General features: G+C 35.5%; 1 protein-coding gene across 1 annotated transcript in view; it reads left to right on the forward strand.

Annotated features, from left to right (window-relative positions):
- The window catches only part of LOC136041577 (glucose dehydrogenase [FAD, quinone]-like), a 53,599-nt gene that overhangs the window by 21,466 nt on the left and 13,472 nt on the right, over positions 1-18,661 (forward strand). Inside the window, exons 5-6 of the mRNA XM_065726269.1 lie at positions 3,663-3,901; positions 11,898-12,113. Of these exons, the coding sequence (XP_065582341.1) occupies positions 3,663-3,901; positions 11,898-12,113 (455 nt within the window). The remainder of the gene's footprint in view (positions 1-3,662; positions 3,902-11,897; positions 12,114-18,661) is intronic.

The following is an 18,661-nucleotide window of genomic DNA, read 5'->3' on the forward strand; positions in this document are numbered from 1 at the left end:
TGCTGCTCCTCACTTTCAGTAGAAAAAACTTTTCATATTTATTTTTCATTGTTTTTTTAAATAATGCTAGAAAATCCTGCGCCGCCTCTATTGAAAGTCTCTTCCCCCATGAGAAGTTCCTCCATGGAAAGATCCTACCACGTAACCCCCCCTTCAACTCTTCCCCCAACCCAAAGAAATCCTCCTGAAAACGTCTGTACACTTCCCAGTAACCATTACTATATGTAATTAAATTAAATAAATAAAATAAAAAATTAAATAAAAAAAACATATTTTTTTTAACTGAAAGTAAGGAGCTACATTAAAACTTAAAAAGCACAGAAATTACCCCGTATATGAAAGGGGCTGCTCCTTCTTCAACGCCCTGCTTTTTACGCTAAAATTTGACTCTTTCTCTCAACTCTACTTTTTGAAAACAGTAAAAACTTTAGCGTAAAGAGCAGGGCGTTGAAGAAGGAACAGCCCCTTTCATATATGGGGTAATTTCTGCTCGTTTTAAGTTTTAATGTTGCTCCTTACTTTCAGTTAAAAAAAATAAGTTTTTTTTTATTTAATTTCTGAACGTTTTTTAGTTAATCCATGTTTTGATTTCGGCTCTCCGCAGATGAATAATTAAAGCGAAATTTGCATATTTATTTATTTGGCTAAATGGCTTTCCCATAGTTTTGATAGAACGATTTTGCGAAAAAAGGAGGGGAAGGAGGCCCAGTTGCTCTCCGATTTTTTGTGTACTTAAAAAGGCAACTAAAACTTTTAGTTTTTACGAACGTTTTCATTAGTAAAAGATATACGTAACTTACGAATTAGCTTACGTAACAAACTTCTATTTTCGTATGTTTTTATTACATATATGAGAAGGTTCGCCAACTCGTCAATACCTCGTCAATAACTCTTTGCATTAAAGCTTAAATTTTGTCCCCTGAATCACAAAGGCCGTAGAATAAAATAGTTGCAATTACTAAAAATCCTTTAGCGTAAAGAGTGAGGTATTAGGAGGAGATGAACCCCTTATATGCGTAATGTTTTCTTTTCGTTTGAAGTTTTATTGCTACTCCATACTTCCAGTTGAAAAAAAACTTTTTCATATTTATTTTCTTATTGTTTTTTTAAATAATGCTAGAAAATGCTGCGCCCCCTTTATGGAAATCTTCTTCCCCCATGACAAATTCCTCAATGGAAAATTTCCCCCACATAGCCTCCTCTTCTCAGCCCCCCTCCCAACCAAAAAATCCCCCTGAAAACGTCTCTACCTTTCCCAATAACCATTAATATATGCAAACACTGGTCAAAATTTGCAACTTGCAGCCCCTCCCACGGGGACTGTGGGGGAAGAAGTCGTCCCCAAAGACATTGTTATAAGGATTTTCGACTAAGCTGAATAAAATGGCTCACTCAGAATTTTGATCCGACTACTTTGGGGAAAAAATGAGGGTGGGAGGGGGCCTAGGTGCCCTCCGATTTTTTTGGTCACTTAAAAAGGGCACTAGAACTTTTCATTACTGTTCGAATGAGCCCTCTCGCAAAATTCTAGGAGCACTGGGTCCCGCATCCGTGATTTGTCTTCTGGCAAAAAATACAAAACTCCATATTTTTGTAGATAGGAGCTTGGAACCTGTAAAATAGGGTTCTCTGATACGCTGAATCTGATGGTGTGATTTTCGTTAAGATTCTATTACTTTTAGTAGGTGTTTCACCCTATTTTCTAAAATAGGGCAGATTTTCTCAGGCTCGTAACTTTTGATGGGTAAGTCTAAACTTGATGAAACTCTAATTAATATATTTAAAATTAGCATTAAAATGCGGTTCTTTTGACATAACTATTGGTATCAAAATTCTGTTTTTTAGAGTTTTGGTTACTATTGAGCCGGGTCGCTCCTTACTACAGTTCGTTACCACGAACTATTTGAAACAGGTCAACGTTTGTAACTTGCAGCCCCTCCCACGGGGACTGCAGGGGATTAAGTCCTCCCCAAAGACATAGTTATTATGTTTTTCGACTATGATGAATAAAATGGCAATCTCAGAATTTTGATCCGGTGACTTTGGGGGAAAATGAGCGTGGGAGGGGGCGTAGATGCCCTCCAATTCTTTTGGTCACTTAAAAAGGACACTAGAACTTTTAATTCCCGTTAGAATTAGCCCTTTTACGGCATTCTAGGACCACTGAGTCGATACGATCACCCCTGAAAAAAAAAACAAACAAAAAACAAATTAACACGCATCCGTGATTTGTCTTCTGGCAAAAAATGTGAAATTCCACATTTTTGAAGATATGGGCTTGAAACTTCTACAAAAGGATTCTCTGATACGCTGAATCTGATGGTGTGATTTTCGTTAATATCGTATGACTTTTAGGGGGTGTTTCTCCTATTTTCTAAAATGAGGCAAATTTTCTCATGCTCGTAACTTTTGACGGCTATGACTAATCTTGATTAAACTTATATATTTAAAATCAGCATTATAATTTGATTCTTTTCATGTAACTATTGGTATCAAAATTCCATCTTTTACAGTTTCGGTTACTATTGAGCCGGGTCGCTCCTTACTACAGTTCGTTACCACGAACTGTTTGATAATGCAATGAGATTTAGATTTATGCAAAAAGGTTACTCATCTCCATACCATAACTAGCATTAGGGTAACTAGAACAATTTTTTTCAAGAACAAAGTGATTTTAACTAACTTTTTTTTTTTCTATTACGAGATATCAGATGCCCCGATTGATTTAATTTGATGCTTCCTAATTGGCAAGAAAAAACGGATTTCTTATAACAATAGTTACATCAAAAGAATCGTATTTTAATGCTGATTAAATAAAAAAAAAAAGTTTTTTTAACAGAAAGTAGGGAGCGACATTAAAACTTAAAACGAACAGAAATTACTTCGTATATGAAAGGGGCTGCTTACTCATCAACGCCCCGCTCTTTACGCTAAAGTTTAGCGTAAATAGTCAAATTAAATCAATCAAAAATTAAATCAAAAGAATCAAATTAAATCAATCGGGGCATCTGATATCTCGTAATAGAAAAAAAAAGTTAATTAAAATCACTTTGTTCTTGAAAAAAATTGTTCTAGTTACCCTAATGCTAGTTATGGTATGGAGATGAGTTAAACTTTTTGCATAAATAAAGTTTAAAGTTTTAAAGTTTAAAGTTTCACGCTAAAGTTTAGCGTAAAGAGAGAGGTGTTGACGAGGAAGCAGCCCCTTTCATATACGAAGTAATTTCTGTTCGTTTTAAGTTCCCTCCTTACTTTCAGTTAATAAACTTGTTTTTTTTATTTAATTTCTGAACGTTTTTGAATCAATGTGTGGGTTTGAATCAATCAATGGGTGGGTGGCACTGAGGGAGTAGTGTTGTTGGGAGTTTTTTTTTTTTTTTTTTTTTTTTTTTTTTTTTTTTTTTTTTTTTTTTTTTTTTTTTTAGGGGTATTGTGAAGGAGATTGATCTTCTTTTTTGTTTTATGTTTTTTTCTTTTTTGTTAGCTATTTATTATTTTATTTTTGGTGTGTTTAGAAAACGGTTAATTTTTACTACTGCACGCCAACAAAAACGTATGTTTTTCCATCAGTGCAGTAGATGTGCAATGCAAAGAATTATAATTGTGTTTATTAATAAAGTATTGTATCCTGATTGATATATATTTCATTTCATTCTTCATAGGTGGTATGCTTAATGTCGAGGAAGCACCTTACAAAACTGAGCTAGCAGATGCCTTTGTAGAAGCGGGTGTTGAACTCGGTTATGAAAACCGAGATTGCAATGCAGAGTTTCAGACCGGTTTTATGATTCCACAAGGAACAATAAAGAAAGGTTGGCGACAGTCCACAGCTACGGCCTTCTTGCGGCCTGTTAAGACACGAAAAAATCTGCACATTTCCACAAATTCACATGTCACAAAGGTACGATTTTCTAGTTTTTTTCTTTTTATTTGAGGAGAAGTGATATTTTTGAGTTAGAAATTGTACCCATAAAACTAAAGGAGATGCTGTATAACAATAAATTGGATCATCTTCACTTACCTAGGGGGTCTTCACTTTGCTGGGTGGTCTTCACGGAAATCTTCACTTACCTGGGTGGTATTACTGGGAAAGATTGGGGATGGAGTGAAGTTGGTAAAAGTAAAATGACCAACGTGAAGGGTGTCTTTTGATATTTGAAACGAAAATCGAAGAATAAGGGAACAATTCTGCGAACCAAGATCGGAATATTGGAAGCTACATTGCTAGCAGTGGTTAAATAGGGTTTTAAGATGTTGGATGTTGTTTTAAGAGGTTTTAAGATGTATGGTTTTAAGATCAGAATGCTGGAAGCTACATTGCTAGCAGTGGTCAAATAGGGTTTTAAGATGTTGGATGTTGTTTTAAGAGGTTTTAAGATGTAGGGTTTAAAGATCAGAATGTTGGAAGCTACATTGCTAGCAGTGGTCAAATAGGGTTTTAAGATGTTGGATGTTGTTTTAAGAGGTTTTAAGAAGTAGGGTTTTAAGATCAGAATGTTGGAAGCTACATTGCTAGCAGTGGTCAAATAGGGTTTTAAGATGTTGGATGTTGTTTTAAGAGGTTTTAAGATGTAGGGTTTAAAGATCAGAATGTTGGAAGCTACATTGCTAGCAGTGGTCAAATAGGGTTTTAAGATGTTGGATGTTGTTTTAAGAGGTTTTAAGAAGTAGGGTTTTAAGATCAGAATGTTGGAAGCTACATTGCTAGCAGTGGTCAAATAGGGTTTTAAGATGTTGGATGTTGTTTTAAGAGGTTTTAAGATGTAGGATTTTAAGATCAGAATGTTGGAAGCTACATTGCTAGCAGTGGTCAAATAGGGTTTTAAGATGTTGGATGTTGTTTTAAGAGATTTTAAGATGTAGGGTTTTAAGATCAGAATGTTGGAAGCTACATTGCTAGCAGTGGTCAAATAGGGTTTTAAGATGTTGGATGTTGTTTTAAGAGGTTTTAAGATGTAGGGTTTTAAGATCAGAATGTTGGAAGCTACATTGCTAGCAGTGGTCAAATAGGGTTTTAAGATGTTGGATGTTGTTTTAAGAGGTTTTAAGATGTAGGGTTTTAAGATCAGAATGTTGGAAGCTACATTGCTAGCAGTGGTCAAACAGGGTTTTAAGATGTTGGATGTTGTTTTAAGAGGTTTTAAGATGTAGGGTTTTAAGATCAGAATATTGGAAGCTACATTGCTAGCAGTGGTCAAATAGGATTTTAAGAATTATCTCAAATATGATTCTGAAACGTGGGTGCCTTCGAAGGGCAGAATAGGGTTTGTTGAATGTTTTCCAGAGAAACTTCCAACGGATTGTTTTGAGTATCCATTTGACTGTCTGTATTTAAAAAAGTAAGCTGTGTGAATATTGTGGCTGTATTTCGCTTTCTAAGGCTAGAAAAGGATGAGAGAAAGGATGAGACAACTAGAGCACACTCTACAGATAAAGAATGACAGTTGATTTTGTGACAGTTGAAAAAATGTTAGTTTAGTTTTGAGTTAAAATCAACTTGGTCAAAGTGAATAAAATTTTGAGCAATGGTCTATCATGCATAGCTAGGGTAGAACTAAGATAGGTAGGCTTAGACTACCCTGCCCCGACAAAACAAATGATTTGAACATTTATAATTGACCCGGTCCCCAGGTAGAACTTAACAGGAATTGGACAGCTGAGATTATTCATATCAAATGAGCTATCTCTACTGGGACAACCCACTAGAATTAAAGTAGGGACGACCCCCCTACTGTAATTATAGGGATGATGGTTTTTGGGTTGACTCATAGATACAGATTACGATAGCTTTTCCTTTCAAAAATATCCATAGGGTCAAATAAAAGTAGGTCGTCCCTTAATTAGGTGGGAAGAAGTTTCCTGAGAATGATTTCAAGGAAAGATGGAAAATCTTTGGATGTTTTAAAATAGGGGGATCTGAAAAGAGTGTGGCGGAATAGGAGAGCGCCCAGCTTTGTTGGCATCAGGCTGCTTGGTGGTGCAGTGAGTTTTTAGTAGTAGTAGTATCTTACTTGATCTACTTCAATTTCAGTGATTTAAACGCTTTGAAAATTACATCATGGAAGATGAAAACGTTGAAGCACAGCATTTTGAATGGTATGATCAGTCGATTTTACTAGACTCGCTAGGACTTTTAGTAACTCATCTCCGTTGAGTAGTGAACACGTTAAATCAGGTAAAACATAAATTATCCTGATAATATATTTTAAAAATATAATATTTAAAATACAAACTAGGGAAAGCCATAAATTATTTATAATTTAGGAAGGATGGGATTTATAGGTGGCACCTAGGGCTCTTTATAAATAAGGATGCCTTGTTTAGGTTGGGCGGGTATTAATAATGGAATTGTGTTTGCACACTTTAAGAGCAAAAAATACAAGGTATCAGAAATCATGGCATATATACCTCTAGAAATGGCTAGTTAAGACAGCAGTGTCTCAAAGGAATTTGACATACAGTTACTGAAGGAAAGGGGGAAAATTTGGGAGAAAATTTCCAAGAATAGTGGAATTGGAAAGAAGGTATAAAAAATTGGTAATATAGAAGAAAACTTACTTAATCCCTATGCCAGGGTGATGTTAGGAGTATTGTAAACCTTCTCCATGTAGGACGGTCAGCATCAAGGGCCTTTGTATCTGACAGCAGAATTCCAGCCTGGTTAAAGAATTTCTCGAAGCTGTTATTCTACCGGAACTCCTTTGGAACACTTTTAGTTTCTACTGATCGGGCTAAAATCGCAAAGAATTTAACCGGTAGTGCTGGCAAACAGCCGAAAACGTTTTCTAAGCCTCTTAGGTGTCCACTGGGCAGCTTGGAAAGGAGTGACTGGGAAGTCATACATCGCAAGGGATATTGGTTGACAAAGTTTGTTCATCGGATTCCGTCAATTATTGTTAGCTACTTAGATTAAAAAGCATCGATACGGCACTGGGCAGCTACAGTTGCTGGCTAGGTTTCAAATTTGTACTGCCAGATGGAACAAACTGAATCTAAAAGGATCTTTGCTTGGGTAGCTCGTTTTATCATCAACTTCTTCCAAAGATAGCTAAGCCTACTGAAAACAGCAGAAGCCTTGGCCGAACGGACAATGACTTTTTGGTGAATACTGTCGCCAGAAGATATTATAGAGCCAAGATAAGTCAAATGATCGATCACCAGTCTATTTGGTTTCTGGTGATCAAGTGATTTGGTTTGTCAGAGTCAGACTTTGACTGCACTGCAATGACTTTTGTCTTCTTCTAGTTAAAGGATAGTTCAATCCAGGTAGTTTCTCCCTGAATCGAGCCCAGAGCCATGGGTAGCTGTGATTCGGAGCTGGGGACCAGTGCTATGTCATGAGCAAAGTCATAACCGGTAACAATTCTGTCCCTGTACTTTAGTCCAAAGCTCAGCTTCCAGACAGAAATGTCATAACATTCCTACAAGTCAATTGAATAGCTCAGGAGCATCTCAGCAACCTGTCTGACTTCCTTTCTTACTAGAATGAACTGCTGCAGCTACTGTTTACTTTCACACAGTTCTCAATCTCTAGGTGGACGACCTTGAATAGGCAAATATATTCTGAAGGGAGATCAGTATTTAAAAGGATATTCTATGAGGAACATGGATCAATAGAGTTGAATGCAGCCTTAAAATCAACATAAGCAAAGAAAGCCTGTTGGTGGAGCTCATTCGCCTTCTCAATGATTTGCCTCGTCATGAATATATGCTTTGTAATTTATCAACCAAGAACTAAACCATTGTGCTCTGCTCTGAGTTTTTGTGAGAGTACAGTAAAATATCGCTACAACAGTGTAATATGAAAGAGCTTGCCTGGTGCAGAGAGAGGTGTTATCCCTCAAGAGTTGCATCACTTCTTCTTGGAACCCTTTCTCTTCCAAAGTGGTAGAATCACTTCTGTCTTTCAGGAATAAGGTGTCAGGAGCTTTGTGGTTTTAAATTTGTTTATTGTTTTTCGAATGTTTAGCACTGAGAACGGTTCAATTCCAGCATAAACGAGGCCGTTATAGATTAAACGTTGCGAAATATCAGGAGTCCCTAGAGATGGAGAGAGGGGGATTACGCTCAGCTGAGATGAGAAACGTGTAGTTTACCTTAAAGGGTTGGAAATTATGTCTTCAAAGAGCACCTCGTCCAACATCTTTTCTCATGACAGCTTCTTGTAGCGAATCTCCTTTGGTGTAAATGAATGACTTGAAATTTCTTTGTGTCAGTTTATTTTTGATACCGTTCAGACTTCGATGGGCCTTCATCCCCCCCTCCCCACCCGAGGTTTAGCCTGCCATTGGATTTTGATGACGTCCACCGTTTCCTACGATAGCCGAGGCTTTTGCGTGGCTTTTGATATGAATAATCAAAAGCTTTAATCTAGAGGATAAATGGGATAATTTTAGGACAACACTTTGTGAAGTTCCATACAACATCTTAGGGAGACACAGCTATTGATATTAGTGAAAACCCTTTAAGCTCGTATCAAAAAGAAGGGGTTCGTAGAAGAAGGCTCCAAGTGATGTTTTACGAGAGCAATTGGAAACTAAGAGAAGTAAAAAGCTGAACTGAAAAGAGGAGAAATAACCTAGACAAATTTTTGAGGCCCCATGTTGCGGCCAGCCGGTGTAATTGTCGATCCAAACTTTTCTCAGTAAAACAAAGGAACTGTGATAAAGTTACATGAATATAAATATATATATATATATATATATATATATATATATATATATATATATATATATATATATATGCGTCATAATATTGCGATCTATGAGGCTAGTGACCATGGTGAGATATTGGGCTAGGATACTGGGTATGCAGAGATTTACGGCAGCAAGAGATTTACGGCAGCACAGACAGCATACCTAGAGGCGTTGAGACAGAAAAGTAAAGTAGGGTGGCCGGCGGAGATTAAGGATATCTTAGATAAGTGTGGATTAGGGGAATGGTGGAATGAAGTAAAGGGGGCTATTGGTATGGAGGAAATAGTAACAAGGGAGGTACCAGAGAGATTGATGAACCAAGAAACCCAAATATGGTTGGCAAGTCTGGATCGTTCAGGGTCATTAAATTTTATAGACAGATAAAGGGTAGTTGGGGAGGAGATATTTTGAAGGTTGGGTCAAGTAGAGAGGATTTGAAGGCTTATTTGGATTGGGGGGAAATTGATTTTTATTGATGAGAAAAGAAAGTATCAAGGGAGAAGAGGGGAGAAAGTAGAATCTGTTGCTTGTCATATGTGTGGATCTCAGGATGAAAGTTTGATACATTTTTTGTGTGAATGTGTCGAATTGAATGAATGGAGGCGAGAGATGTATGGTAAAGACAAAATTGAATGAGATATGGATGGTAGATAGAATGAAAGAGACAAATTTCCTGAGTATTAAAAGGAGTGTTAAATCTGAGTTTTAAAATCGTGAGCGTTTTCTTTAAATAATATTAATTTATTTTAGTTAATTTGTTGTTTGTTTTTGTTATGTAAATTTCCTATGGCCCACGGGCTTTTTCTAGAATAACTTATTATTATTATGTTATTATTATTATTATTATTATTACATGCAATGATAGGTAAGTGCGCATTAACTATTATAAATGGGTGGTGGGTTCTTTCGCTGGTGGGAAGGGTGGAGGGATGCCTCAAAGAGTGTGCTATAACGCCAGAACATCTTATCTATCATTAAGCTTTAACACAAATATAGAAACTGACATCTAATCTCTAGCCGAATGGTGATTGATGTACAAATAAAAATTCAAAGGATTAGTCCCTCCTTTAACGAAGGGACTCGAAAAGAGACGATTTTTTTTTTCGATTGGCCTGAAACTAATATAAGATCTTGAGCTAAGAGGCTCTTTATGATGAACTAAAAAAGAAAATACCTTCCCCTGAAAATACAGCCCTAAAGGGGCTGCATTTGCCTCACCATTGCATAGCTGTACATTATTTCAAATCGTTTCGGTCAAAAAGAAGTCTACATTACTTTGTGGTAGCCTCTCAAGTTTCATGAGAAGAAAGGGCGGAAACACTAACGAGCACTGCCATGCATTATACCCATCCTACATTTTAGTCACACCTGATTACAAAATGGTCAATGCTACTGAATGGTCATTAGGTAAAATCTCGGTCTATGCACCCATATGAAGGAAAAACTATAACAAGAAAGGAGCTGTACCATCCAGATCCCTAATTAACGCCCTTTCTTAATACCAAGGCTGAATCTGGGGTGGGTGTTGAAACCCCCCCCCCCTTCCGAAAAAAATTGTCCGACTCGTAAAGATTTAACATTTATACATATTTACAATTTTTGTATTCCTTTTTAATGTTTTTTTAGCAGTCCCCCTGAGAAATAACCCCCCTCCTCCAAACAAAAATCCTGGATACGGCCCTCATACATTCAATTGTTGTAACCATGATAATTATACCTCGTCTCCATTAATAGTGCGAGTTATAGCCCTAAATAATATGCTATGGATGATCAAAATGAGTTACGATTTTTTTTTTTTTACGAAATTATAACGAACAGATTTCAACAAACAGCTTCAAATCAGCTTCAAAACAGAATATTGTTTTGACCATTTTCAGTTCCATGCCTTTTTCAGTTTAGAACTTTTACAGCTGCTTCTCTGGAATTTACATTTAACAGGGACAAATAGAGGCCAGAGGAAATTTTTTTATCTAGGAGGGAGTTGACTCAAACTCGTACACATTTTCTCACAGGGAGTAAAAAGAAGGTCGAGTTCAGTTTTTTAAATAAAAAGAGTAAGGCAACTTAGATTCTTCGGAAACCGTTCAATTTTATTACTTTCTGTTTTAGCTGATTCTGTTTTTAACTTTACCTATCTTTTCTGCTTTAGCTGATTCCCTGCTATATACACTTATATTATTTTAATTTAGGCTTAGTGCCTTCATGCTATTTAACCTCCACTGGAACACTATTATTCACAGTTTTAATAAATGTTTACTTTGAATGTGATGTTTCAAAATATAGAACAATTTCAAAAGATTAGTCTAAGAAAATCAGTAAAAAAAATAATGGAACGGGGCGAGGGCTAAGGGACCCCTCACTGAAAAATCTCTTTATTTTTCCTGTAACTTCATGCAATCCTCATATAAATGTCGTGCTCTTCAAAATTTCGTGAGTCGGAATCCATCCAGATTATTTCTTTGGCTTTTCCGTGGAAGGCATTATATATATTTTTGTTTCTCAAGGTCACATCTCTTAAGATAGACATTATTTTGACCGCAGTAATTCTCATATTTGTTGTGCAGGATGAATTTTGTACTTGTTATGAACTTACTACGTTTGAGCGAAAGGGGTATGAAAATTGGTCTCTCCTGAGGTTTTGTGCAATGGCGTATCCTAGATTTTTTCGGTGGGGAGAATTTTTTTTTAAATGCATCGACAATTTTTTTATGCATTTGTTTTTATATCCATTTATTTACGAGTCAGACATTTTTTGGAGGGGTGGGTGGAGGAACGGGATCAAACCGGTGAACCCCCTTCCAGATACATCCTGAGTTTTGTATAACGTATCTTGAGATATTGCAACCAATTTACTACTTTAGACTTACACAGCCAATATATAAACACAAGAGGGATCAAAAAGTTAGTCTAAGTCATATTAAAACAGAAAAGTGTATTGCAGGCCAAAATATTAAGATTTTTAGGCATTTTCATCCCCCTTTTCAATTTCTTCCAACAATTTCCATAGAAATGGGGGTATATACCTTGTATGGACTTCTTCTTTTACATAGGTACATTAACAATTTGTCTTTTTTTATACCGAAAAATCTTCTTATTAACTCTCACCTCATCATCTAGAGTGGGGGAGGAGGTATACACAATGTATTCTTACCTATTTCTCTGTTTTATTCCTGCTGGGTATAAAATAGCATTTTTTTTTAGATTTTAATCAATCCTCTGACGAAACATGCACACGGTGTAGTCTTTGAAAGGAATGGACAAGTGATAACTAAATATGCGAGGAAAGAAATTATTGTCTCATCTGGTGCAATCGGCTCCCCCCAGTTGCTTATGGTTAGCGGTGTTGGACCAAAAGAACATTTATTGAAGCATGGTATTCCGGTGTATGCAGATCTTGATGTTGGCTCCAACTTGCAGGTAAGACTCCAACTTATACAAATATTCTACAAATTGACTTAATTTCTAAATCAAAGCTATGTCATAAAGGTTTCCAAAGATCAAAATTCATTTTTCCAAAGTTTCACGGGTAAAGTTTTAATTTGTCTCAGGTTCTTTTCAAATCAAAGCAAACGACATTACAACTTAAAACGAGTATAAACTATCATATATATGAGGGAGCAGTAACTACCCCATTTTTATGCTAGGGTTTGACTAGTGTTTTCCTAACTGCATTTTAGAATCCAACAATTATAATAGACTGTTAAATGGCTGGAAAGCGTTTTTTTACTGAGGACATTTCTTGGCATTGAGCTGGATATGTCACTATTTAAAATAAACAGAAATATAAAAAACAACTGTTGATTTTATTGAAAATCACACCAAGAAATTAAATTTCTCTAAAACTCATAGATCGAAAAATTCAGTCATTATTTACAAAGCTTCAAATATTTTCATTTTCTTCGGAAAGGATGGCCATGGATGAGTTTTTTTTTCACAACTTTCTAGATTCTATAAACCATACCAAGTAGGTAATCTGATTTTAAAATTGGCTAATTTTTATTATATATTGATCTGGTTTTAGGTATTCCCCTCAGTGATTACCCCCTCCCCCAGAAAATACCCCGCGAAAATACCCGTTCACCGCAAATAAACCCCCTCCCCCCGTAAAATACATCCTGCAAAAAATATGCCGTGGAAAATGAGGCTTTCCAAATTTGAGAATTTTATTTGAGTTTTTTTTTTTAATTTCCGTAGGGGAAAGGAATTTTGGTACTTGCTTAATATGCGCCACTCACTCAAGATTACGATGTGTAAAACTTGAGAACAAACAAGGTTTTCCGTTGCTTTCTTTCCCGTCTTATGCAAGACAGGACATATAATTTATAATTTTGGCTATGTATTTGCACATAAGAAGGGGAGATAAAGTATTCGGACAGTTTGAAGTCAGAAAACAATTCTTACTTCATAATATACAAAGTAATTATACCTAACACATTTTATATGCAGAAACACTATACTTTTCCCCCTCACCTTAATGTGCAAGTCTATAGCCCAAACTTGTTTTGAAAGTAACGAAAAAACTGACAAAAAAACAGGTCTATTCTCTAGTTTTACATCTCGTGAACTTGAGTGCGTGGCGATTAATACACAAGTACCGGAATTTTTCATGGAGATAGAGCCGGATTTCCCGGTATTATCTAAAAACGATCAGAAATTAAATAAAAAAAAGTTTTTCTAGCTGAAAGTAAGGAACAGCGCTTTATGAGGCTTTTTACTATTCTTTGACCAACTTGCGTTGGGAAATTAAAAAAAAAAAAAAATTCTGTTCATTTTTATTGACATAGGCTTTTTCACAGAAAAAAACGCTTCATATCTTTTTTTTCTATTATATCCCATATTTTTATTTTGAAAATTATTTGACCTTATTTCTGCTCATTTTTGATTTAATGAGGCTCTTTACTTTTCTTTAACAGACTTGTTCCGTATGTTTCCCATTAACATATACTATCTGTTAGTAATTAAATTAAGAAAAACTAGTTTTTCAACTGAAATTAAGGAGCAACATCAAACCTTAAGACGAACAGAAATTATTACGTATATGATACATAATATAAACGTAATATAAATTATATAAACGTATATACGTTTTAAATTTTAATGTTGCTCCTTACTTTCATTTAAAAAAACTTGTTTTTTTATTTAATTTCTGGACGTTTTTGAATTAATACATGTTTTGATCTTGGCTCTCCACACATAAATAATTAAAACGAAATTTTCATATTAATTAATTGCAATTAATCGGAAGATTTTGAGAAGGAAGGAGCAAGGGGGGAGGCCTAGTTGCCCTACAATTTTTCGACTACTTAAGAAGACAACTAGAACTTTTAATTTTTTACAAACATTTTCATTGGTAAAAAAAAATATACGTAATTTAAGAATTAACTTATGTAACGAATTTCTATACTCGTATGTTTTTTATTGCGTATATGAGGAGGTTCTACCCTCGTCAATACCTCGCTCTTTACACTACAGCTTAAATTGTGTCCCAATTCCTCAAGAATGACCTTTGAATCCCAAAGGCCGTAGAATAAATAGTTGAAATTACTAAAAAAACTTTAGCGTAAAGATTGAGGTATAAAGAGTAGGTAAACCCCTCGTATGCGCAATAACTATTGTTCGTTTTAAGTTTTACTGCTGCTCCTTACTTTCAGTAGAAAAAACTTTTCATATTTATTTTTTTCATTGTTTTTTCAAATAATGCTAGAAAATTCTGCGCCCCCTTCATTGAAATTTTCTTCCCCCATGAGAAGTTCCTCAATGTAAATATCTTCCCACGTAACCCCCCCCCCCCCCCCCACTCAACTCTCCCCCTAAACCGAAAACATCCCCCTGAAAACGTCTATATGCTTCCCAGTAACCATTACTATATGTAAACACAGGTCAAAGTTTGTAACTTGCAGCCCCTCCTACGGGGACTGCGGGGGAGCAAGTCGTCCCTAAAGACATGGTTATTAGGTTTTCGACTATGGTGGATAAAATGGCTATCTCTGAATTTTGATCCGGTGACTTTTGGGGAAAAATGAGTGTGGGAGGGGGCCTAGGTGCCCTCCAATTTTTTTAGTCACTTAAAAAGGCACTAAAACTTTTAATTTCCGTTAAAATGATCCCTTTCGCGACATTCTAGGACCACTAAGTCGATACGATCACCCCTGGAAAAAAAAAAAACAAACAAAAAGACAAATAAACACGCATCCGTGATCTGTCTTCAGGCCAAAAATGCGAAACTCCACATTTTCAAACAGTTCGTGGTAACGAACTGTAGTAAGGAGCGACCCGGCTCAATAGTAACCGAAACTCTAAAAAATGGAATTTTGATACCAATAGCTACATCAAAAGAATCGCATTTTAATGCTGGTTTTAAATATATAAGTTTCATCAAGTTTAGTCTTACCCATCAAAAGTTACGAGCCTGAGAAAATGTGCGTTATTTTAGAAAATAGGGGGAAACACCCCCTAAAAGTCATGGAATCTTAACGAAAATCACACCATCAGATTCAGCGTATTAGAGAACCCTACTGTAGAAGTTTTGAGCTCCTATCTACAAAAATGTGGAATTTTGCATTTTTTGCCACAAGACAGATCACGGATGCGTGTTTATTTGTTTTTTTGTTTTTGTTGTTTTTTTTTCCCAGGGGTGATCGTATCGACCCAGTTGTCCTAAAGTGTTGCAAGAGGGCTCATTCTAACGGAAATGAAAAGTTCTAGTGCCCTTTCTAAGTGACCCAAAAAATTGGAGGGCACCTAGGCCCCCTCCCACGCTAATTATTTTCCCAAAGTCAACGGATCAAAATTCTGAGATATCCATTTTATTCAGTGTAGTCGAAAAACCTTATAACTATGTCTTTGGGGACGAATTACTCCCCCAGAGTCCCCGTGGGAGGGGCAACAAGTTACAAACTTTTACCTGTGCTTACATATAGTAATGGTTATTGGGAAGTATACAGGCGTTTTCAGGAGGATTTTTTTGGTTGGGGGGAGGGGTTGAGAAGAGAGGGATATGCTGGGGGAACTTTCCATCGAGAATTTATCATGGGAGAAGAAAATTTCCATGAAGGGAGAGCAGGATTTACTAGCATTATTTAAAAAAAAAACAATTAAAAAATAAATGTGAAAAAGCTTTTTCAGCTGGAAGTAAGGAACAGCAATAAAACTTAAAACAAACAGAAATTATTACCCATATGAGGGGCTCACCTCCTTCTAATACCTCGCTCTTTACGCTAAATTATTTTTAGTAATTTCAACTATTTATTCTACGGCTTTTGTGATTCAGGGGTCATTCTTAATGAATTGGGATAAAATTTAAGCTTAAGTGTAAAGAGCGAGGTACTGACGATGGGGCGAATCCCCTCATATATGTAATAAAAACATGAGAATACAAAAGTTCTTTACGTGAGCTAATTTATAAGTTACGTAAATCTTTTACCAATAAAAATATTCGTAAAAAATAAAAGTTCTAGTTGCTTTTTTAATTAACCAAAAAATCGGAGGCAACTAGGCTTCGTCCCCCGCTCTTTTTTTCCCAAAATCATTCGATCAAAATTACGAGAAAGCTATTTAGCAAAAAAAAAGAAAACATATGCAAATTTCGATTTGATTATTCCTCTGCGGAGAGCCAAAATCAAAACATGCATTGATTCAAAAACGTTCAGAAATTAAATAAAAAAAACAAGTTTTTTAACTGGAAGTAAGGAGCGACATCAAAACTTAAAACGCACAGAAATTACTTCGTATATGAAAGAGGCTGCTACCTCATTAACGCCCCGCTCTTTACGCTAAAGTTTGACTCTTTCTCTCAATTCTTCTTTTTAAAACAGTAAAAAACTTTAGCGTAAAGAGCGGGGCGTTGATGAGGAAGCAGCCTCTTTCATATACGAAGTAATTTCTGTGCGTTTTAAGTTTTAATGTCGCTCCTTACTTCCAGTTAAAAAAACTTGTTTTTTTTATTTAATTGTAGATAGGAGCTTGAAACTTCTACAATAAGGTTCTCTGATACGCTGAATTTGATAGTGTAATTTTCGTTAAGACTGTATGACTTTTAGGGGGTGTTTATCCCTATTATATAAAATGAGGCAAATTTTCTCAGGCTCGTAACTTTTGATGGGTATAACTGACCTTGATGAAAGTTATATATTTAAAATCAGCATTAAAATGTGATTCTATTGATGTAACTATTGGTATCAAAATTTCATTTTTTAGAGTTTCGGTTACTATTTCGTTACCACGAACTGTTTGATAGTTTCTGTTCATTTTAAGTTTTCATGTTGCTTCTTACTTTCAGTTGAAAAAACTCTTTTTTTAAATTTCCGGTCATTTTTAAATAATACCGGGAAATCCGGCTCTCTCTTCCTTAAAAATTCTCGTACTTGTGTTTTATACGCCACTCACTCAAGTTTATGATGTTCATTAAATAAAAAAACTAAATTTTTTAGTTTATTGAACAATAAACTAAATGTTGAACAAAATAGCTATCTCAAAATTTTGATCCGTTGACTTTGGGAAAAAATGAGCGTGGGAGGGGGCCTAGACGCCCTCCAATTTTTTTGGTCACTTAAAAAGGGCACTAGAACTTTTCATTTCCGTTAGAATGAGACCTCTTGCGACATTCTAGGACCACTTGGTCGATACGATGACCCCTGGGGAAAAAAAAACAAACAAATAAACACGCACCCGTGATTTGTCTTCTGGGAAAAAATACTAAATTCCACATTTTTGTAGATAGGAGCTTGAAACTTCTACAGTAAGGTTCTCTGATACGCTGAATCTGATGGTGTCATTTTCGTTAAGATCCTACTACTTTTAGGGGGTGTTTCCCCCTATTTTCCTAAATAAGGCAAATTTTCTCAGGCTCGTAACTTTTTATGGGTAAGACTAAACTTGATGAAACTTATATATTTGAAATCAGCATTAAAATGCGATTCTTTTGATGTAGCTATTGATATCAAAATTCAATTTTTTAGAGTTTTGGTTACTATTGAGCCGGGTCGCTCCTTACTATAGTTCGTTACCACGAACTGTTTGAAAAACTCAAAACAAATCGATTTCTTCTTTAGTTTCTTCGTTATTTTAGAACAAATTTGGGCTATATATTTGCACATTAAAGGGGGGGAGTAAAGTGTTGCCAGTCTGCATGCAATATGTGTTAGGTATAATTATTCTGCATATTAAGAAGTAAGAATTGTTTTCTGATTTCAAACTCTCCAAACACATTACCTCCCCCCCCCCCTTTAAGAGCAAATATATAGCCCAAATTAAATATTTTCCATCTGTTCTGCCACTTGTCTTTGTCTTGTATTGCGCTAAGCTGAAAAAAACTAACGAAGAAACCGGCTTGTGAGTTTTACACAGCACAAACTTGAGTGAGTGGCGCATAATACACAAGTACCAAAATTTCTTCCCCCTCCGTAAACTAAAAAAAAAACTCAAATAAAATCCTCAAATTTAGAAATTCTTGTTTTCCAAGGAGGTATTTTCTGCTTGGGAGGGGGGAGGGTAATTGCTGGGGGAATAAATGTCTGCCACCATTTATTTAGTGCTCTAGTACATTTTATCATCTATCTTATCATCCACTCTTTGTAAATTTCCCTAAATTTAACAGTTTTTGCTTGTTTAATTATTCCTTTCGAATATTTGCAAATCCTATCAACAAAATTAAAATTTACAAGTTCAAATAATGAAAATTAGTCTAATTTGCATATTTTAAAAAATTATATTTTTCAATTGTCAAGTATTCGATGATGAAGAGAAAAGAGATATGAGAATTTTTTGTGGAAGGAAGAATCATCGTGGTTATTAAATGTGATATTGGTTAAGTCTAAGAATTATAATGGGATCCCATACAAGCTTTTGTTTCAGAAATAATATAATTTGTGTTAATGTTCATTTTTTATGCTCATTAGTGAATGAAAATAACTCTAATTAATAACCCTAATAAATTTAATTAGTAAATAAGATTAAAAAACCTTTTA

This window comes from Artemia franciscana, unplaced genomic scaffold, assembly GCF_032884065.1.
Source record: "Artemia franciscana unplaced genomic scaffold, ASM3288406v1 PGA_scaffold_30, whole genome shotgun sequence".
Taxonomy (NCBI): domain Eukaryota; kingdom Metazoa; phylum Arthropoda; class Branchiopoda; order Anostraca; family Artemiidae; genus Artemia; species Artemia franciscana.